Source organism: Rhinolophus sinicus, linkage group LG05 (genome assembly GCF_036562045.2).
Source record: "Rhinolophus sinicus isolate RSC01 linkage group LG05, ASM3656204v1, whole genome shotgun sequence".
Taxonomy (NCBI): Eukaryota; Metazoa; Chordata; class Mammalia; order Chiroptera; family Rhinolophidae; genus Rhinolophus; species Rhinolophus sinicus.
Genome location: NC_133755.1, coordinates 158404749 through 158427920, shown reverse-complemented (window position 1 = coordinate 158427920; position 23172 = coordinate 158404749). Strand labels below are relative to the sequence as shown.

At 39.8% G+C, this 23172-nt stretch overlaps 1 protein-coding gene across 3 annotated transcripts in view; it reads right to left on the bottom strand.

The window, feature by feature from the left end:
• MYB (MYB proto-oncogene, transcription factor) overlaps positions 1-21780 on the bottom strand; it is a 33296-nt gene extending 11516 nt beyond the window's left edge. Inside the window, exons 1-15 of one of the 3 annotated variants that reach the window (XM_019732805.2) lie at positions 21547-21780; positions 17404-17521; positions 15494-15565; positions 13916-14008; positions 13444-13664; positions 11510-11744; positions 10200-10280; positions 9645-9749; positions 8099-8353; positions 6837-7199; positions 5179-5321; positions 4085-4199; positions 3865-3990; positions 2910-3020; positions 1110-1217 (exon numbers count right to left, since the gene is read on the bottom strand). In XM_019732805.2, the coding sequence (XP_019588364.2) occupies positions 1110-1217; positions 2910-3020; positions 3865-3990; positions 4085-4199; positions 5179-5321; positions 6837-7199; positions 8099-8353; positions 9645-9749; positions 10200-10280; positions 11510-11744; positions 13444-13664; positions 13916-14008; positions 15494-15565; positions 17404-17521; positions 21547-21569 (2169 nt within the window). In that variant the 5' untranslated portion in view covers positions 21570-21780. Of the gene's footprint in view, positions 1-1109; positions 1218-2909; positions 3021-3864; positions 3991-4084; positions 4200-5178; positions 5322-6836; positions 7200-8098; positions 8354-9644; positions 9750-10199; positions 10281-11509; positions 11745-13443; positions 13665-13915; positions 14009-15493; positions 15566-17403; positions 17522-19846; positions 19927-21546 lie in introns of those variants that run through there. The other 2 variants (XM_019732806.2, XM_019732807.2) reach the window with 2 other exon arrangements.
• Positions 21781-23172: the final 1392 nt, after the last annotated feature.

Sequence of the window (23172 nt, the reverse complement as noted above, 5' to 3'; positions counted from 1 at the left end):
CCCCATCTATACTCCAGAGGATCAACAGTTCTCTTTCACCAAAGCAGTAGGATCAGATAGAAACCACAAGAAAAGCAATCTGATTGAATTAAGAAACAAAATGTGCCTACCGCCCTTCCAGCTGTATTTGTATTCCTTAACAAATAATGCTAAATATCACAAATACTTAAAAAGGGGAAGTTTTAATATTCTCACAATTTGGAGAGAGAAGGCCTACCGCAAAGAGAGAAAAGCCATTTAAAAAGAAAGGGCAGCCTCTCAAAGCCTACACATCATCCTATTAAAGTGCCTCTAACTCACAGTACAAACATGACTTCCCACTTCTGAACCCCGGGTTCCCTATGTGCTCCAGGGTTTGTGAAGTTCCCCTCAGTGTAGTTCAGGGGGACAGAGGGGAGGCCTCTGCAGGTGGCTGAGTACTGGCTTATTTAATGTTTGGAACTGCTTTAAATAATTTAGTAGTAAATTTGCATTCTTATTTACATTTGGCTCGGTATTAATTTGGATTTTGTTGTATTTCATCAACATACACTGACTTCACAGTTACAAGGGAAATCTCTTTTGATATTAAAACCCAGCAGCAGACGGTTAACTACAGGTTGGCTACACGACACTGACAGTTGACTTTCTTATTCTGATAGTCCAATATATCGTAATTATTTGCTAGCTAGCTCATTTCAAACTTCACTTAAAATCTAAACTAGCTACTTCATTTCAAACTTCATTTCAAATCTACACGGTGTCTGAGTTTTGATGGCTTAGTGATGAGCATTAAAAATTTTTAAAACAAAAAGTAAACTATACTAATAAACATTTTAAACACTATTGAAAAGCAGAAGACGATATTGACATGTGTAACATATGATCTTAGGCTCAGACACAGTAAGAAATGTTTCACTTCATCATGCTTTGGGAACCTGCTCTACTAAAAATTTTCAGTGAGTCTCATATGAGCAGCAGCAAGGACTTTCAGGAGATTTTTATACATCAAGAGTTGTTTCAAAGCACCACTCCTCCTTGCCTAAAATGTTGTGTAAAGAACCAAAACAAGATGACAGTTTTTCAGTGCATGACTTTTAAGAAGATACCCATGTTAGAATAGTCATTACCTGCAAGGGACTCGCCAAGGACCTGTTTTTAGGTACTGTAAATGCTTTGAGAACATTGTCTTCATCTTCTGATACTGGCGTCATTAAAACGGAACTTGTAAGAATATTCTAAAGGGAGACAGAATAATTTGAAATGTAAATGAGGTTGGACAATAGGAGAGCTGACACAACTCTGGCACTGGAGAGAGTAGATTACTATGAGGTGATACACATTAGCAGGAAAAAAAAGGCAGGTGATTTGCCAGAAATTCTCTTCTCAACAAGCTCAAAGGAGAATTCAACTCTGTATGAACCCAAATCCCATTGTGGCAAACACCACTAAAACAAGACGCGAGGTAACATTTTGAAACAGCTGTCCCCATAGTTCTAGGCATGTGTTAAGCACTCAAAAAACATCTGTTAAATTAATTATTAAGTACATGCTTTTAAAAATGGAAGCTCTACTAATCTCTGGTGAGAGAACTGTTTATTTCACATACTGGTACAGAAATATGTTAGAGCTACAAATTAGTGGTGGTGTATTATAATGGTGAAAAGTGTGGAATTTAAAACTAGACTTTCTGGGTTCTAACCCAGAACCACCACTTACTAGCTATATAATTTTGAGCAAGTGACTAAACCTCCACATGCCTCGGATTCCCAGTCAGTATAATGGAAATGATCACGTTACCAAGCTTGTAAGGTTGTTGAGAGGATTAAGTGTGTTAATGCAGCCAAAGCTCTTAGAATAGTACTTACCCCTTAGTACATACTGAATCAATATTAGCAATTGTTATTCGCTTTGGTTCTCCATAAAGGACAACCACTCACTAATTACAAACTTAAAAAATGGTGGTAATTAAGTGCTCAAAAGAAATGAGCTATCAAGCCATGAAAAGACATGAAGGAAAGAAAAGTGCATATTTTTAAGTGAAAGAAACCAATCTGAAAAGGCTCCCTGCTATACGATTCCAACTATATGGCGTTCTGGAAAAGGCAAAAGCACGGAGACAGTAAGAGATCAGTGTTTGTCAGGGGTTGGTGAAGAAGGAGCAGTGAATAGAAAGAGCACAGAGCGTTTTTAGGGCAGTGAAACTACTCTGTATGATACTATCATGGTGGGTACATGTCATAAATTTGTCCAGACCTACAGAATGTATACCAAGAGTGAAACTTAATATGAACTATGAACTTTGGGTGATAATGACATGTTATTGTTGGTTTATCAACTGTAACAAATGTCCCTCTCTGTGGGAGATGCAGGTGAGGAGGAAAGCTATGCATGTGTGGGGGCAGGGCATATATGGGAAATCTCTGTACCTTCTGCTCAACTTTGCTGTGAACCCTATTGAGAAAAAGATGGTGGTAACCAAAGCAATCCAATATTGGGTACAACAAAGGGCATCTACTAGAGACGCTGTGGTTAGCACCATGCTACATGCTATGTGGAACCAAACTGGAGACAACAAGGAGGACATACATTTAGAAGACAAATAAATCAATCAAAAGAAGATGTAAAAATTAACATTCTGTTTTCAGCGAAATGTATATATGCATGCATAACAGCAAATTTTTTAAATGGCAAGGACTCTCAAATCCTAAGAAAGTAAATAACGAAAAACTCTGCAATGGAACAGAATCTATTTCCAATACATAAACCAAATCTCAACTTTATATTCAACATTAATAATTGTAAGAAAATAATCATGCGAGAGAATATTTAGAGTATGCAGTAAGGAGTGCTGAAACCACAGTAGCCTCACATTTCTCATACAGAATTCTGTGAGGCACCAACACCTCATAAGATGGGTATGTACTTACTGGCACATCGGCCACAGGCGAAGCCTGTGTGAACAGCTGAGTGTTCAGACTCTCCCCTTCCCAGTGGTTTGAGCAGAAGAAGTTTCCTGCTTTATCAGTTGGAGATTCCACCTAAAAGAAACAGAAGTGCTTTGTTGTTTCTAGAACTAGAACTTCCCATGAAACATTTACACTCAAGAGTAAATTTCTATAAGATGAATAAGGTATGAGGATCTAATGTGTAATATGATAACTATAGTTGATAACACTGTATTGTATAACTATAATCTGCTAAGAGAGAACTTAAATGTTCTCACCAAAAAAAACAAAAAAGGTAAATATGTGAGGTGATGGATGGATTAATTAACTCAATGGGGAAACTCCTTTTACAATGTACACATACATCAAATGATCACATTGTGTACTTTAAATATATTACAATTTTATTTGTCAATTATGACTCAATTAGGCTGTAAAAAAAAAAAAAAAGAGTTCATTTCTGGCCTGTCTCTTAAACACTTATCTTTATATGAAAATAAATTCAAGAGGAACTCTAACTTGTTAGAAATGTTTCTTGCCACCAAGCTAAAACTTTGATCCTTGCAAGTGGGATTCCTTTCTTTTATACTATGAATTAAAGATACCATTATTTTAATTTAAATTGCAATTCTTTATGATATCTGAAAGTTAAATGTCTATGTGTCAATCATCTACCTATTTATATATCAGTGATTTTTATCACTGTACAATAAAAAGCTGCTTCCTTCTCTTTCCTTTGTCTTCTCTAGCACGTTTTCTGTTCAAACATGAAGTAGATAGAAGTGGCTTCAATTTCCAAATGAGAGGTCACATGCCAGAAGTCTGGGAGTATCTCTTAACTGCATCTTGTATGAAAAGCTTACATGAAAAGTGGTGGTATTACACACTGCTGATATCAGGCACCTCAAGATGCCCACAAGGAACATCTTATGTTTACCTCTTGTTTGATCTTCTTCAGTAAAGGTGGTCCATTTTCTTGAAACTCAGTAACAATTCCAGATTCATCAGATTCCTGTTTGATCACATCCTGTAGGTCTTCTACTAGATGAGATGGTGTCTGAGGCTGAAGAGAAGAGTGGGTAGGTTTGCATCAGAGGAAAATTTATGTCTGAACTAATAATAAATCAACTAAACACAAGAACTTTGCTAAAACTTACTAGCATCTTCAGGGGACCATATTTAATTTCTTGAGCTGCAAGTGCATGTTTGAATGGTGTAGGAGTTCTCGGAGAGCTTTCTAGGATTGACCTTTTGATAGCTGGAGTCCTAAAACTTTAAAAAGAAAAGTAGTGTTGGTTTAATATAAAACAACATATATGCCCCTCACATTGCTCTACCTATTAAATTTAATATTTTTCTACTGACTACAATAAACTCTATTATTGATACAGAATTGGGTATGCTGATTAACCACACATGTGTTGTTAAGAAAAAACTATGTTCATCACATATTTTCAAATATTTCAAAATATTATACCCCTAAGACTAAAACCATTAAAATATTTTTCATCTTTCTTGACTCATTCTGAAGACACATGTACTGCCTTAGGCCTTTTACGCATTGTGAAGATATGATGTCATTTACAGATCAATTTTATCTATTCGTTAAAAGAGGGTCCACAATAAGAAACACATGTTAATCTTTTAAAATGTACTTATTATACTTGGAAATAAGATTGCATTTCTCTTAAATGTTTCTTATAACACATATTGATGTTCTCTGTCATTTCTTTGAGCTGGTTAGGCCTTTATTGAATATAAATGACTGTTTAATCACTCCTTGGCTTCTAATCATATAATATTCCTGCGAATATTAGAAGAGGTCCTATCTATAGATAAATTTCAAAAAGAAAAAATTAAATTAAAAAATATGAACTAAGTAAAGAACCATACTCATTCTGAAGTTTATAATCAGTGAGAAAATCTTGTGTTCAGTGAAGGAGAAAAGGCCTTACTGAACAAACAGAAAAAACTGAATGGAAAAGTTATATGAAAAGTATCTCCGCATATGTAGGAAACTTTGAAGTGAATACAAAAGGCAATTTAGTTTATCCTCCCACCTTCCACCTCTCGGTATCTGTCACATGCCCAGGACAGACATATACAACGTGGAATGCACATGATTGTGTATACACAGGTGGATCAGTAAAATTATACACATACAAATAGATCAGACATTCAGGGACTGTGTTCTATTAATTAAATATAAGTAAATAAGATAAATAATTTTATTCATGAACCAAAGACTTACATAGTATTTTCCTTTTGAGTTTTCACAGTCTGGTCTCTATGAAATGGTGTTGTAACAGTCAATTTGTGACCATTGAGAGGGGTGGAAGTTAAAGAAGGCATTTCCAGGTCTAAGTTTTCATGATTACTGGAAGTGTTTAAGAACTAAATATGGGAAGAAAAAAAATTTCAGATTAAACAGTGATTCTTTGTTCAGCCCAATTTAAAAATCACACCCTGATAACAAGTAAGTATGTTTTACTGACCCACTATATAAAATAATAAAGATAACAACATGTAGTGTTGAACAGGGTATTGTTTTATTTAATTGAGCACCCAAAATTTGGATTGTTATTTCAAAGAAATAAAACCTAAGGTCAATGCTTGAGAAACTTGCAAAATCCCAAGAAAATATTCTTAATAAATGACACTTGCCATTGAAGAGAATGAGATGCACTCTTTATTAAGATTAAAAGTGGTAAAGTGATCTTTTGGAAAGTACTTATTGTTTTCTTTCATACCCTGCTTTCTCTCTTTAAAGATCTATGGACCATTATCATGGAAGGTTTACATTTTATGGAAAATTATTGAATAATAAGCTGTGTCTCTCAGAACACCAATATTCTGGGGAAATAGGTATTCCTCAGATGGTTCCAAGATAAAATAAGTCTGGGAAATACACATATCATAATCTCCTCCTGGAAATTCACAATGCACATCAGTGTATTAAAAACTCTGAGAGATCCTGCAGTAAAGAAACCAAGTTTTAACTTTGCTTGATTCAATGTTTCCCAAACTTACATGCTCATGTGTTTAGATGTTTTTCTGGAACATCTATTAAAATCTTACAGAACTAATATTCTCCAGAACACAATTTGGAAAACATAACGAAAAAAAAAAAAAACAAGATAATTTTTTTTGGTGAGTGCATCATTTGTTTATACTTAAAGCTGTTCTTAAAACAAACTCACATAATTGGAAAAATGTTTTAAAGTTCCAATTATCTATTAACTTCAATTATTTTAATAATTAAGAAACCTAAGTCTCTGATAAGAATTATAATTTCTATGCCTTTAAAAATACAGGTGAAACAAGGATATTAATTAGCAAAACCTGTGCTAATAAAATATTATGTATGGCATAACTCAAAAGAGCCAATGTTGAGAAATTGAAATTAGAAAGTAAATTGTTTTCCTTAAGCATTTGTTCCTCATCCTCTTCCAACACGTTTCCACTTAAAGATGGATTGGAACCTTTAAAATTTCTAGTTGCAACCCAAACATAATTTGATTCCCTCCTCTCCTGGGTCAGTGAATCACATAATAAGTGAACAAAGGAAGAAAATCTGTTAAAGTTTTTAAAGGGAAGGAAGAGGCAGGAGAAGAGGAAGGGATAGAAATGTTAAACGTTAGGGATGAAGGAAATACAAGCTCATCGCATGCAACTAACCATCTTTCAAATCACCAAAAAGAGAGAATTATGACAAAATCATCAGTCAACCTACAGACAGCCTAAACTATGGGAGGCAGTATGACTTAGCAACAGCTAGGTTCCACAACAGAATGAAGTCAGCGAGGGCAAGAGTAATTAGTCATTTGTTCCAAAGGATTAGTTTCTAGATTATTAAGGCTCAGTTGTCTGCTGAAAATTAGTAACAGCTGTGCAGAAATTGTGCTCTACCTGCGAGGGGGAGAAGGGCAGGCTTTTGACAGGGGAGCAATTGGGAGTTGAAGTGCTGACGTCAGCAAGTATGAAGGAGCTAGAGTGTCCAGTGGCTAAGGGGCTGGCCTGGCCCCACTTTTTTCGAAGGATGACCAGTGGAATTGTGCTGTGCCGTGCAGCAGGTAAGGGCTTGAGTGAGTTAAGTGCACTCTCGCTCAACTTGTGTTTATTCGCTCGTGGGCTAGACTCTCCTGCAGGTCTAGTCACATTGCCCTCTCTTTGGTGGAGCTGTAGGGCTTTGCCAGAGTGATGTTGGCTAGGTGAAATATCTGCTTCTTCAAAGAGTTCAAAACTGCTGAGGTCACACCATGATGAAGAATCCTGAAACAATGTGGGAGGCGCAGAACTTTGAGACAGTGTGTGCATGCTGTGCGCCATCACCTGAAACACAGCACTGAGAAAGATGCTGAATGCAGAAACACCTGGCCCCCTTGCTTGGCTTCATGAGTAACAGCTTCAGGATTAACAGTTGTTCGGGTACATTGCAGGGTAGGTCTTCCATGCTGCCTCAGGACTGAGCCTACAGGAGTGCTGCTGAGACCTCCCAGTACGCTAGCATTTGCACGCAATCCAAAGCAGAAAAAACCCTTTTCTAGATGGCGCATTTGGCAATGTTTATTCTCTGTCTGATGGGTATGCAATAAAGGCTTTTTAATCAACTGAGAAACAAAGGAAATAAATTATTGTCTGCTTTTGAGATGCTGAACTCAAGTCTATTTCACTAAAAATGGTTTTTCTCAGTGAACCCATTGGGACTGGTAGTCAAAAACCAATGTTTTAAAGAGAAAGCCATTCACCACCAATGAACTTGTTACCTCTTCAAATACACTTGCTTTAAGTTCTGAGTAAACATAATTCTTAATGTTCTATCCAAAAGCAAAGCACAATTCTAGAGAAACACCAAGAAGTAAACAAAGTGAAAGTTAAAAATAACTCAAGCATCATTCCCATAACCCAAGCTCTACTTATAGGTCATTAACTTCACTATTTTTCAAAAATATGCATTTTGACGGAAATTTGTGAAAAGCTACCTTTTATCTGGGTAGCCTATGAAATCAGATCTTTCAGAAAACATACACACAAAGGCTAAAATTATACTTTTACCTTCACATTAATATATGTTCATAACATATTTGCTATAGAAAATGGCAATGACTTGAGAAATGGGTTTCCTAATTCCCCTTCTAAAAACATTAACTTGCCTTAAAAATTCTACTTACAGAATCTATAAACTGAAGTGTTTCTGCAAATTCTAAGAGGTTCTTAACATTATCCAGAATGGCTCCTTGGTGGACGATCATGCACCTTGCTGGAGAGGCACTTTCTTCAGGTAAGCAGCCAGGATCCACAGGCAGAGATGGAGTGGAGTGGTGTTCTTCCAAACAGGAAACAGGTGCACTGTCTCCATGAGGTCTGGTGTGGTCGGCAATGGTGGTGCTGTGCCACCCAGGGTAGCTGCATGTGTGGTTCTGTGTCTAAGGAGGGGGGCGGGGGAATAAAGAAAGAGCGGGGAGAAGAAAGGGAGAAGGAACTTAGCAATGAAGTTGCACAAGGTATCAGATGCTGTTGGAGGAAAGATAAAAGTAGTTGCATCATCTAAAACTTGCGCCTATAAAACAGTTGTCAAGATGTTTCCTTTTATCAATGCAGGGCCCTGCTTTTTAATAGTGGTATATTCTGTCATCTACACGATTACCTTAATTGTCATCTTTTTGTTGAAAATGCAAATAGAGGGACTCTGTTACAAAGCACCACTTCTCACATGCAGTGTCTTAAAATCTACTGTTAACAACATTTCCAATAGGATCATGGATGTTTGCTGTGAATTAAGAATTCTCCTATCCTTTCTCACCTACAAAAAAGCTGGATAGTTCAAGTTAGAGTTGCTTTTATCTGCACATATTATTGTTGCTTCTATCCCTTTCTCATGTGAAGGATTGCACTGATGCAGTCAGGGGCTGCCAAATCAACGTGGTTAAGAAAGCAGAAGAGCAAATTAACAGATGTCTCCTTTCAGCATGATCATGCAACAGGAGAAATTGCAAAACAAAGTTAAAAAGTGGTCGAACTAATATAAGCACATAATCATTTTATCATTTAACCAAAAAAAAAAAAAAATCATTCCTAAGAATACCTACTATGTATCATATCTCTTTTATTCTCTTGGCTGGTTAACTACATAGGTTACAAAGTACAAGCTGCTTCCCCAGTTTGCTGCCCAATCACTAAAAAAGATATCAAAATTCAGTAATGATCCACATAGCTTTCATACATGCAAACAAAAGAGAGCAGCTAATGTTATTTACGGAGAGATTATATATGTCTTTTCCTCATGTATACACTGAACATGCATCAACTTATGTTTGAAATTATAAAGTATGAAAATCTAGGTTAAGAAAAATGATAGAAAAAGGAAAATTTAAATATGTACCACATACAAAGCTTTGTAAAAAAAAATGCAAGTTTTCATTCATTTTTATATCTGCTAGTTTTTAAATTGATTACAGTCCTTTTGAAAAAAAAAAAAATCAATGATGACAATCCCAACTAGAAGTTGAGTTTCTATTGCACCAACCAAAGGACTACTTCCAATGTAGTCTACATTCTGATACCAACTGTGTTTATTACAAGCAACTTCTCGTGTTTAAACATTGTTACTGGATACATAGTCTTGATTATGTCATATTTAGAAGAGAAAGGAAAAGAAACAGAAGACCACCGGGTAAAGCTGCTATCCCCCATTCAAGCCCATGGTGACATTCTTACTGGTGGCGCCTGCTGTCCTTTGAGCTCATTCTCAGTTGACATCAGGAGCATCTCTAATTCCTTTATTCGCTTTTCTTTCTCAGGGTCTTCATCATTATAGTGTCTCTGAAAAGTTAAGGGAGACAAAAAGATAAGGGCCTGGTTGGAAGTTGCAAATGCAATGGCTGTGGCCTATAGTCTTGAGGGACTGCATGGCCCAAAGAGCCTCGGCCTCGGCGTGAAACCAATGCCAACTGAATTTGGCCACCGTGGAAATCTTTGTGAATGCTACGCTACATGTAAGGGAGCAATGTGAAATCTCAGGCTACAGTGGATGCTGACTGATGAGTTGTTTCAACTTGGAACATCCGAGATCCAGGGAATTCCTGAGCAAACTCACTCTAGAGGTGAAGATTGGTAGCGGGCTGGCTGGCGGGCTCCACCCCCCTCTCCACTCTTCCCTTCTCTTTTTACTTTAGTGGGTCAGGTGAAAACAAGTGTTTAGATGAAAGAAATAAAGCATGTCTTAAAACGGAGCCTGAAACAGCCAATGAAATGACCTTCAAATGAACTTACCTGAATGGCTGCAGCAGCTGGCTGTGGGACATTGACTATATTGACATGTAACGCTACAGGATATGGGACATGACTGGAGACCTAGACAAACACGCAAAACAAAGTCATTCATGGTTACATATGATTCAGGGAACTTGGCTTCCTGAGATTTTGCTCTAGGACTAAGAAATAAAAAACTTTACCCATCAAATTCACTCAACAGTAAAATCAAAACAAAAACTCTAATTTGAAATTTTATCCAGGCCTATTAGTAATGGCTAAATAGCTAAAGCAACATAGTAAATGAAATTTAAAGTGTTCTTTGATCCTGACAAGAAATATTCCTTAGTTAGAGAGAAACACAATGAAAAACAAATCTAAAATATGTTCACAAATGTATGAAAGGAGTTTTGAGGAGAAAAACCGATGGCACTAGCTGCTTATAAATAAAAATATTTCTCTGGGAATAATATGAGTTTTAATAAACAGCACAGAACCTCTTATGACAGTTCATTCACCTGAGACTTTTCTGGAAAGTTTATAGTCAAATACATGCAACAGAGAAGAGTAAAAACTATTTACAAATATGTTTTGCATAGAATTTGCATAGGAACCCTGTATTCTTGGGTAACTTTCACCAGTAATTATTGTTAATTTTAAGATTAAAGTTTCTTGATTTTTTTGTCTCTTTATTCTTCTCTTTCCAGCCACTAGGATTATTTCTTCCCCTAAATATAAATATCAATAAATGAAGAAGAAATCACACTGATCCAAGGAGGATAAAAGGAGACCCCAGAGAACGGTGTCAAAAAACTGCTCCTTAGAGTAAGAAGGTATGTACTTATGGAATGAATAAATTAAGACATTTCTGCTTGATATCTACCAGAATGGAACTTACAATTATCTGTTGAATTTCAGTGTCAAACTACCTCCTCTTTAAATGTATTATTACGTTCACTTTCATATGGGGACAGAAAAATACTAGACTACAGCTAAATCCCCATTCACCAATTCTTTGTCAGCAGGAACTTGTTAAGTAAGTTTACATTCAAAAAGCAACTTCAAATTAGATTCAAAGAAGTTTTAGAATCGAACAACTTGGATTCCAATCTAATCTGCACTGTCTCTATGTGTTGTGTAACTCTGGACAAATCATTAAACACTCTCATTTCTGGAAACATACCAGGAATGACAATACCTACTGCTATCTGATCAATCCTGATCCTGTTTGTGAAAGCTCTCTAAAAAGTATGCAGCTGCAAGGTATTAGTATTACCTGGAGCTGAAATAACCATGTCTCTCATTAAACCAAATTCTCAGGAGTGGCTTACATTTTGTGCTTCAGAAATGTGGTAATAGGAATAGTCATTGTTCACTGAGGGCTGGCCAGTTGGAGGGAGCTGAGCCGAAGGTAGAGCATGAGCAAAACCCATCAAATGACTGTTCTTCTGGAAACTTGTGGCCACTGTTGGCTGGCTGGCTTTGGAAGACTCCTGCAGATAACCTTCCTGCTCAACCTTCCGACGCATTGTAGAATTCCAGTGGTTCTTGATAGCATTATCAGTTCTGCACAGAAATATATTACATACAAATTTTACAAACAAAATTTCCAATTCAGATTAGAGTTAATTGACAGAAAACTGTTTCTAACAGAGACCTTTTCTTTTGGTCCACCAATAGTGTTTTTTTCTTTTTAACTGTTTCAGTCTTCTCTAACCTCCTAAAATCATGCTTCCTTTATTACCTAATTAGAAATCCATAGATGTCTCTTAATACCCTAATACGGAACTGTAGTTTTCCCAACATTTTGAAATCCTTTAACCATTTTGTTTCCTTGATAAAAGAGTATTTTCAATACAACAATCCTTCATGTTTATTCTGACTGTTTGTGGGACAAGACTAATACAATTTAAAGTTCCAGCTGTCCTAGAAAGTTACTCCTTTGAGTACGACTTGCCAGGGCCTCCATGCCACAATAGTTCGGTGAATGATAATGATGGTGCTGCCTCACTCTCCTCTTTTTACCTCGGGTAGTACTAGCCAGAAATTTTGAGTGAAAAAAAACCTCCCACCTTTTGAAAACCACCTCAAATTGTTCCCTAACCAGACAGAGGCAAGAATGGAAAATGGGATCCAGAAGGAAGAGATGCTAACTACCAATGTAGTTTCAAACTGCAAAGCATTTTTACTAAAGTCTTTCAATTCTCAGGAAAACAGTTTCTCAATTCAGAAAAAAAAAAAAAAAAAAGCACAAAAAAACCGTTTTAAGCCTCCCTTTTACTATTTCTATGGGGGTGGGGAATGTATGCTAAAGAAAGAGGAAGTTCAATCGCCCCTTAAATTTTTATAAGAATCAACAGTATATCCTCTCAGACCATATGGGAGAAAAGGTCTCCTTTTATCAACCTCTTGAATTCTCTAAGCTTATACTGAGTCACAAGGGAGGAAATGCTTTGGAACATCACAAGAAAACACTGCATAAACCATCAGAGCCATGGCCATCTTTGAAATAACCCTTTCTCCACTTTTGGATTATAAAGCTCAAGAATACAAAGATTTTAAATATTTTCTATTTTACATTATTTTTATGTAAGCTTTATTTAAAAAGTATCTTCCAAATTAAACAAAATCTGTTGTAATTGTTTAAGTAGGGAAAATTGCAAAAATGAGCTTCCATCTATATCCCTCATAATGAGGTCATTTTTGTGCCATTTATTAAAAAGAAAGCGTAACATCGATATTATTTAAGAACCTGGAAGCAGTATGATAATTCTATAAATACATTATCTTTCTTTGAAAGACAAAAAATTAAGCGAAGTGGTATAATGAAACGCTGGTATCAGGAAAATGGTAGCTGAGTTTCTTGTGGTCACTTAACCAGCTATGTGAACTCAGATCAGAGACAAAATGCCTCAGTTTCCTTCCATGTACTTAGAGTTTTGTAGTTTACAAAGTGCTTTGACATTCCTTTTATTTTATGCTAACATTGGCTCTGTGAAGTCGGTTATTACTCATTTTAAAAATGGGGAAATTGAGGCTGAGGAAAGCTCAATGAGTTGGCCCAAGGCTCACTGCTGGGTAGATTCTGGAAGTACTCAACCAGGAAAAGTCTAAGATCTCCTCCAGTTCTAAATGCTATGTATCTGGTTTATCTAATGAAACACAGTTGATGGAATGCAATTCACTCACCATACATTTAAAACAGATTGTTCAGTACCCACTCCCTCAGTCTTCCCCATCAATATATTTTTTGACATATTATTACCGTCCAGGCAGTAGCTTTGCGATTTCTGCCCATCTGTTCCCCAGTCTCTTGTGTGCCTGGTAAATAATTCTGTCTTCCTCTTCTGTCCAGGAGGTTTTCTTAACTTCTGGATTCAAGTGGTTATGCCACCTCTCCCTACATTGTTTTCCAATTCTCCCTTTTAAGTGCTTGGCAATAACAGACCAACGTTTCGGACCGTATTTCTGTACAAGCTCTATCACCTTCAGATAAACACACAAAAATAACCTATGTTTTAATGTTATATAATGAGTCAGTGTAATCATTCTTCAGTGTTAAAAGATCTTTAGGAAATTTCTAAAAATCTGCTTTCATTCATTGGGAATATGGGAATAGAGTCCTCTGCTTCCTGTTCGCACACTTTACCTGTTTCCTCAAGTTGGGAAACATTTAACAACGATGCTTGGGGAATATTCTTAATTATGATTCACATACCACTGAAGATCAAACTTACTCTCTGATCTTCTTCTTTGGTCCAAGGACCCTTGATGAGCTCAGGGTTTAGGACTTTCTGCCATCGGTGCTGGCACTGCACATCTGTTCGATTCTAGACAAATAAGATAAAGTATACATTGTCATATAGATATGATGTGATAAGTACGAATAAATACTTTGTTGTAATATGAATCATACATTGATCATACACAGAGAAAACATTGAAGAACATTCTAGGGCATGTTTTGAGAGCCCACCTATCCCTCATTACTTGCAGCTAAATAATATACAAAGAATATATCAAACTGCATGTAAAATTAGGAGCTCCACCTCCGGAGGGCAACAGTCCTGCCATGTGAACAAAAGGACCACGATATTGCACTTGTGGCTGTCCGTTGACCTTAGCCTCAATCTGTTGCATGTGGAAGTACCTGCATGGACTAAGACTAAGCCTTGTTAGAGAGTCCATATTAAGGTCAGGCTTTTATGGAAACCCACTGTAAATGACTCCCATTCAAACTAAGAGATGTTCTTCAATTTAGGGCCACAAGACTTAATATTGCAGAACAAGGGTAAATAAAGATAGGCCCTACCTTAAAGAGCTTGTAATCTTATAAGAAGGAAAAGACAAATATATCATTAACTCATAGAAGGCAGAATTTGATTCATATGCAAGAAAAAAAACAAAGCAAAATGACATTAGGGTGGGAAAGGAATGCTTCTTTTGGAGGAGAAATTATGTTTTCTTAGGAGGAGTCTGGAAAAGCTCTTGATTCAGACTTTGAAGGACATGAAGTAACATCACCGAGGACAAAAGCCCAGAGGAGGGAAAGCAGAAATGAATTCAAGTAAGTCTGCTTACAGAGAGGAAGTAGGAAACAGAACTGGAGTTGTATGTTGGGGCCACATGGGAGGGCCCTGGTGTGCCAGGTTGAGGCAGCACATTTAATTTGTGAAACTAAGTCACTGTTGCTGGTTTTGAAAAGATAAGGTACAGCTGCATTTTAGGAAGCTCCATTGGCCAATGGATGGAAAAGTGGAAAGCTACAAGTGGGGAAGCCAGTTAGGAAACCATTATAATCATCCAGAGAGGAGGGAAGGGGACCAGACCTGTGGAAAGGGAGGAGAATGAAAAGAAGGGACTGATGACAAAAGAATTCCAGAATCCTTAGTCACTGCTTGGATGTGGGGGGATGGGAAGGGAAATAAGTCTAGAAGGACTCCAAAATTTTAAACTGGGATACCAAAAGTATAGCTATTAAAAAAATAGGAAATTTCAAAGAAGCTGACTTGGAGAAAATAATCACAAGTTTAGTCATCTGCCATGTATCAAATCGTCAAAATGCTAATTTATATTATCCTAATAAATAAAAAAATAAGAAGCAAACATTTAAAAATATTGAAAAAATCCTTTAACAATCTATTTAGAAATCCAATTATCTGTATTACAATATACACTATAAGTTATGGATGAGGCATTTCTTCCCCTACTTGTTCTACATGAGCAAATATGTAATGTCTTAATATCCTATCCTAGAATATCTTAAATCTTTGGGAGAAGATTTCCTTTTACAGAAAGAAAAAATTAATAACTCACCGGGAGATAATTGGCAATAACTTTCCAGTCATCTGTTCCATTCTGTTCCACCAGCTTCTTTAGTTTTTCATCCTAAGACATTTAAAGGTAATCCTAGGATATCAGTCATTTACTGTATAACTCTTTTCAAGTTAGAGTAAAAGGCAACCAATCCAATAATCCAATCCATTAAAAAAAAAAAAAACTTCTCAAAAATATCCAAATACAACAGACATTAATGTAATATACTGGTTTAAGGCATAGATTTATTTAAAGTTAGACAGACCCAAGTCTGAATGTTGACTCAGCTGTCGATTAGTTGTATAAGCTCAGGTATACCATTTTACTTTTCTGGGACTTAGTATTGTTATCTGTACAATAGGAATGCTGATGTCAACAGGGTGATTTGGGGGTTACATGAAGTAACTATGCAAAACATTAGCATAATGCCTGGCTCACTGAATGATGAATATATGGTAACTGTTAAAAGTTTTACTCCGAGGGGAAGAAAAGAATGAAATCCAATGTTAGACTCAATAGACATTTAACTATGGCAACAGACAGGCTCTCAAGTAAGAAATAGTTCAACCTCCATTTAGTTTGTTCAACCTCTTTCATATAAAAAAAAAAAGAAGATCACTTTTCTTAATTGAACTTGAAAGCATGTATGGTATAAGAAAATCATTTAGATTTTGTATCAATACGTTCATAATTTAAATGAGGCCAAACTTATTAGAACACAGAAGACACTAAACATCAAGGGAAATCTTTCAGTTCACAAGTGTCTTTTTAAACATGTCCCTAGAAGCAAGAGAACCCTCACATTTTTGCAAAGGTAACTTTCACACATAATGTGGGTCCCTGGTACAAGACAGACATGGGAATTAGGAAACCAGTGTTAACAACAGAACTTCTACATCTCTAAGGACCATCAAAGTCAATCTCCATGAGTAAAATAGGCGTTTCCCATTGACCTCACTGGAAATCCTGCCTACCTATCAGGAGGAGCTCTGGTTTGAGTGAAGAAGGGTGGAATAAAACTGAAGAAGAGTCAATAACATGAATTCTAACATAAAATCTTAAAATATCAGCTGCAAATTTTTTTGAAACTTTAAAGAAAAAGCAACTTTTGCCATACATTAATAATTTTGCTCCTTATTTTTTCATTCCTACAACAAGCAAGCTTTTGATAAGCAAGCAGAAAAAGAAAAGTGAGACGCAGATATACCTCTATCAATTATTGATTGCTTTTTGAACAGACATCCATGTATATGGCTTTGTGAAATATACATTACATGTCAAGAATGTTAAATGAATCCGTTATAACAAGACAAGGTCTATGAGTGTTTTGTTTTATCCTTTTGTTTGTTTTGTTTTTGGATGTAGCAATTTATTCATTTATTAAGAGAACATTTGTTATCATCCCACTTTCTGTCAAGCAATTCTGGGTCCAGGGAACACAAAAATGAGAAGGCGTGTAGCCCTGCCTTCAGTAGGCTTGTAGTCTACTGAGGTAGGCATGAATGTTACAGCAACAGTAAGTAAGACTACGTAGCCAATGATTGGAGGATGCATCCAACCAGTCTGGGGAAGTCAGGGATGGCTTCACAGAAGAGGTGGTATCTTCACAAGCAATGAAGTAGTATGAAGTTGTGGAGTAAAAGAGAAGAACAGAAGACACAGAGGGAAACACAGCAGAAGCATAATGTAAGAAGGAGAGGACAATCAAAGAACTACAAAGAGGTTGGAAATGGATAGTATTGAGTCCATGTGGGGGAGTGGTGAGAGGTAAGCAAGCTGCATAGGCAGGATAGGATAAGATAGCAAAGAGCTTGCTAATGAACTTGCGCCTCTGTAGTTTAGCTGAAATTTTGTTTTTCATAAATTAATACATGGGTTTTCCCCCATGTTTTAATGATATGATTAGTTACCTCTTCCCTGGTCCACCTAGTTTTCCCCAAGTGACGCTTTCCAGACTTGGGAAGCAGCCCATCATAGTCATGGTCACACATCTCAATGTCTTCATCATCCTCATCACTACTGTATATGCTGCGGAAATACGAAATAGGCAAAGGTGGACTGAAACAAGACTTTAAACCATTGGATTACAAACCTTATACAAAACTCCTCAACAAGCTTTGCAGAGGTTGTGAAGATAAAACTTGCACAACAAGATTGTTTTCAGCATTCTGTTGCTCTAGTAATGTAAACTGGTTCTGCTGTTATTGGTATCCACAGATACGCCAAAGGACCTGGCACTTTCTTATTGCTCTGCATGTTTAAACCTGCTGTTACTGTTAGACCAGTGACAAGTTACACATTTGGCAACCTTCCAACCAATGAAGGTTTGTTAAGGGCAATAATAGGAATGAGAGCCCATGTCCTTAATATAAGTACACACTCAAAATCTTTGGCATACATCACATCATTTACATAATATTTCCCAAATGCAATAAATAGCTCAATTATGTTATTCCAATGGGACTGGTGTTTTATTAAGAGAAAAAAGATTCAGTAAGTAATATACTCAACAATACAATTATAGTCATCCCTTAAAGATTAGAAGACTAAGAGAATCTAAGAGGAAAGGATTTAAAAACCTGAGGAAGGATAAGATCATCAAGTGATCAAACTGCTTTATAAATAATATTAATATCAAACAGTTCAAAACTCCAGGTCAGGTCGATCCAACTTGTGGCTATGTTTACAATACTCAGTTTCCAGAGTAACAAAGTGAATAATTAGGCCACTTGACAGTCAGAATCTTACTTACTCTTTTGTTTTTTCTACCTCTGACTGAATGGTATTTGAAATATCTTAAATGTACCCAATTCAAAACTGAGGGATTCCCCCAGATGGGTTTAAAAAGAACCCATTACTGTTTTCACAAGAGCCTTTTCTTTCACCTAGTTCACCAAAACTATGAATTTTAATGACTTTTGAAGTAACTCTATACTTAATCATATACTGAATAGATGAGAGTAATTTTACAGCCACAGTCTACTTAGTTATAATTTTACTTATAAAATTAAGATATGAGGAAAAATTATACGATCTTAGAAACTTCGCTAAAATTTAGCATTGTAATATTGAGAAATCCACGAAACTGAGACCAATAAAAATGATATAAAGCAATATCATAATGCAACTTGTTATTTTCAAAAGGGAAACTTATATTCATATCAGGTTTGTCTTCTCAAACTAACGTATAGGTATACATTATCCGCCCCTTATAAGTCAAGCAAAAGTGATCAGTAATTACGGTAGTTTCCCTTTAATAAAAACATAAGCATCATAAGGCGAAAAAAATATTATTATAAGTCCAGAACTATAGGTCAGCATCTTTTGAAAGGTTCACCAGGAACTACTTGGAAAGCCCCCAAATGAAGTGGCACCCTTGTGAAATATCAGGGGTACCAAGAAAACCGAGTAATCTGAAACTGGAGTCATAGATTCAACTCAATTTAATTTTTTAGTTTTGGCTGGGTCTGGAGATAACATTTTCAGAATTTTGAAGAGCACATTTTCCAAACTGGTAGTAATTGGGCACCTCTCTCGGAAACAGCTGAACACCCAGAAACAAGCAATATATTCAGCGGTCTATAGGGGGCAGCCAACACCAGGTGAGAGTGAACAGACATCAAATAGGACGAGGATTCTGGAGGCAAAGGTGCCAGTCCTAAATTCTGCCTCCACCTAGCTGCGTTACTTGGACAAATCACTTCCTCTCTCTCAGGACCTCAGTTCCTCGCGTACACTAAGGGCTTGGATTCTATTTTTAAGGTACTTTCCAGTGTTAATAAATGATGATTCCATGTCTTCCATGCCTCTTAAAATGTACGTACAGAAGCAGAGACGTGCAAAAGAAAAGTCTTGGGGGAAAACGTGACATGTGACTTCTGCAGGTCCTGAAGGGCCATGAGGGGAGTAGGGCGAGCAGAGCGAGCCAAGGGCTGCTCACACAGCTCCTAGGTCCACCAGCAGCCTACGAACAGGGGCTCGCTCGCCTTTGAGATTTGCATGCGATTTCCTTGCTCTAAGTCATCCCAGTCGCCTAAGTAGCATGATTAATTTCTACTAAGGACCTGAAATAACTTTTCCTTTATGGGCTCTGACAAGATCTCAGACCCAACAGTCAGAGAACTTTCAAAGGCTGATTTCAGGCTTGATGCACTCGACTCCCCCACCTGCTAGACCTGGTGCGGTTACAAGAGTACAACTATGAATATTACATTCTGTCAAGGAAACAAACCGTGCAAAGAAACGAAAAAGAAAAAAGGTGTTGGGGGTTGGGAAGAGGGAGGGGAGCGGGAGGAAGTGCCTTGTGGCCGCTACTGTGATTCTAGAAAGGGGGTTCAGACTCATTTCGCTGACCTGGTTAATAATCTTTGCCGAGTTGACTCTCGCTATGCAAGAAACGGCTACAAGCCCGCAGCCGGGTTTCTCTTCCCCCTGAGGTAGGTTCAAGGCTCCCGCCCCTCCAGGCCACCTCCCCTCTCCGCTACCTGAAAGCCGCCGGGAACCTGAGCGGCCACGCCCCGCGGGGTCAGCCAAGAGCTCCAGGCGCGGAGCCTCCACCGCGCCTCCTCCCAGCACCCCTTCCCAGCTCCCTCCTTCACCTCCTCCCAGTTTCTGCTCTCAGAAAAAATAGGTGGCCTTGGCTCTCTACTGTAAAGTCCCAAAAGCGAAGGTGAAACCACTTAAGGAGCAGCACCCCCGCCCGGAGCGGCCGGGCCCAGCGGCAGGCGTAGGAGCCAGGACTTCACCAAGTCGCCTCCCTCTTTCTCCGGCCACCAGCCACGCTTTGGTGCCGCTCCCCGCCGGGTCAGGCAGGGCTCGTGGGTGCCGCTGCAAGGCCCACACCCTTGCTCTTTACAACTTCCCAATACTGCGCGGGGACCAGCGGCCGCCAGTTCAAAAACAAATTAGTACAAGAAAATCAAACAACCCGGGGGAAAAGAGGTTGGATTTGCTTTGCCTCTAAGGATTTTTCCCCAGAACCTCTTCACAGGGGTCGGTCCGGCCGGACCACCTAAGGCGGTGGGAACAGGATGCGTAGGAGCGGCGACCTCAGCCGCGTCCACGTGTGCGCGCCGCGCCCGGACCTCCTGCGGAGGGGAAGAGCCCGCGGGGATTGCGTCCCGGTTGCGCGGCAGCGGCCTTGGGTGCTGCCCGTCTCCGTCCCTTTCAGTTGAATGGCAACAGTGACGGCCGCGGAGCTGGCCCGCGCACCCGACCGCTGGCAGGGAGCTCCGGCGCGTCAATTCCGGAAAGTCCAGAGATGGGTGGAAGCGGGAGCGCCAACAACTGACAGTTCGGACGAGTATTTCCCACCTTCTCTGCTCCCTTATCCCCTCCGTACGGCCAAAATGTAAAGGGACTTCACTCACGCACCCCAAGTGCGGTGACATGTGCAGCGCGGGCGCGTGCGCAATGTTTGTATTAGAAATAAAAGCCTCCCACAGAATAACGATTAGAACCTTCAAAACCAGGGCTTAAAACAATTTGCAATTGTAGGGACCGTTTTCCTCCCCTAAAATCTTCTTTCCAGCCGCCTGTCAGCTGACACTCTTCTTTGCCTCCATAAAGAATGAATGAAATTTAAATGAACTACCTGCAGCTACTAAACAATCCGGCATTTTCCCTATATCTGCCATATGCTCTGCACTTCCAAGTCCAAACATATCGTAATGCATCCGGCAATTACGCTGCGACTCCCTCGCCGACACCCGCGGCATCAAGCCAGGGACCTTGTGGGCTCCCAGGGGCTGGTGGGCACCTCTGTGCCCTCAGCTGAAACATGCTGCTTTTTCTCCCCTGGAGAGAAATGTATCCCCGTGCAACTTGCAAAATGAGCCGCAGGGCATGCTTCCCGACGTCCTGATATATTTCCTGCATAGACTCTTCCATTCATCAGTCTCTCGTGCGGTTTCTGCTGCACAGGCAGAGGCTCTAGGTCCTCGCAGGAACTGACAGCCCCGCACAAGATCCGGGAATGAATTACCACCTGCTCAACAGGCGCCTGGCGCCCCGCGCGCCCCCACCTGCGGCCGCCCGCCCGGGCTCCCCGTTACCTGTGCCGGGGTCTCCGGGCCATGGCGCGGCGGGCGCGGGGCTCCGCCGGGAGCCGCGGGGACCGCAAGGGGCTGCCGCCTCCCGCTGCCCGCCGCTTGCCTGCGTCCCTCCCCGGCTGCACAGCGGCGTTCCGCACTGCCGGGGCGAAGTTTCTCAGGAGAAAGAGGAGGAGGAGGAGGAGGAGGTTGCAGAGGAGGAGGAGAAGGAGGAGGAGGAAACAGGTTGATATTAAAGTGTAAACTCTGTAAACAGAGATGCCATCAAACAAAGAGCTTTGGACACTCCCCCTCCCGCCAAATCTGGCGCCCCTGCAGTGCGCACGCGCCCTGCCTGCCGCCTCCGTGGTCTCCTTGACTGCCGCCAGCCGGGCTGCGGGGACGGTAGGGCCGCCGCTCCCCTTCGGCTCTCGCGCCGCTGTGCTGCGCCTGGCGCGCCCCGAGGCCAGGGCGGTTCGCGGGCGGGGAACCCGGGACTAGGGAGGGGCGGCCTGAGGCCGCAGCGGCGCCTTTTGCTGTGCAAACCCCGCTCCCTGGACCCAGCCGCCAGGGCCCGCGCTACGTCCCGCTGATGCTGCCTCCCTCCTGCTCCGCGGCCACTCCACAGTGGCTCCACTCGGCGTGCTCCTGGGCACCAGACCCGAAGCTCGCTGGGCTCTGACTCACTATCGAGCGCGCGGCAAGGGGCGTTGGGGGTGGGGGTGGCGGTGTACTCCCGCATTCAGGATTGGATTTTAGGCAGATTTTAAAACTCAGCGCTCTGCAGATGAGGGAATTTGGGGTGGGGGGTGCCATTTGGAGGGGATGGGACCATATATGTTCTCCTAGTGTGTTTGGCTAGGTCCTTTAAAAAAAAAAAAAAAAAAGAATATCTCTAACTTGTTAGTGACAAACGACACAAATACGAGTGGGGCTGGAGCGATCACCGCTCACATACGTGACACCCAGGAGGAGCTTTTACTCCCCTCCCAGATCCTGGAGGCGACACGCCGCCTCCGTATAGTCACATGCCCTTCACTCTCACCGGGGCACACGCCCGGCCCCACCCACCCTGCCCGGCCCGAGCGGCTCGCTACACACGCCTCTGCCCCTGCACAACTCGTGCAGCGCGCGCTCTGGATTACACACCTGCAAAATCCACGGGGTTCCAAACAGCCCGCCCCTAGGAGAACTCAGAAAACCCCACGTTTGCATGCGTGGTTTTAAAAGTTAAACAATTTGTGATGGGGCGGTCGATATCCATGCTTAGAGTAGTTTGAAGACTGTTTTATGAGGTAAAAATCATCCAGGACTTTAGTGTTCATTTAACTATGGGTTCCCGAAGAAGTGAAGGGCGAAGATAAGTGCTGAATTTATAAGGATTGATGATTGGGGGATTTTAGGGGAGTTTTAGTTTTACTTCCGTTTATAGACTTGTACTATTGGGGATTTTTTTTTTTCATTCTCTGTAGACACCAATTTATTTTTCCTTTAATCTTATAGGAGCTTGAGACTTATGCTGACTGGGTTTGTGGGTGTCCCATGTGCCCCATCGGTTCAAACTTAGCTCAGAAAGCATTTTTCTTACTAAAAACGCATTTTCTTACTGAAATGAGTCATAATTTTATTAAATGGTGAAGCATGCTAGGT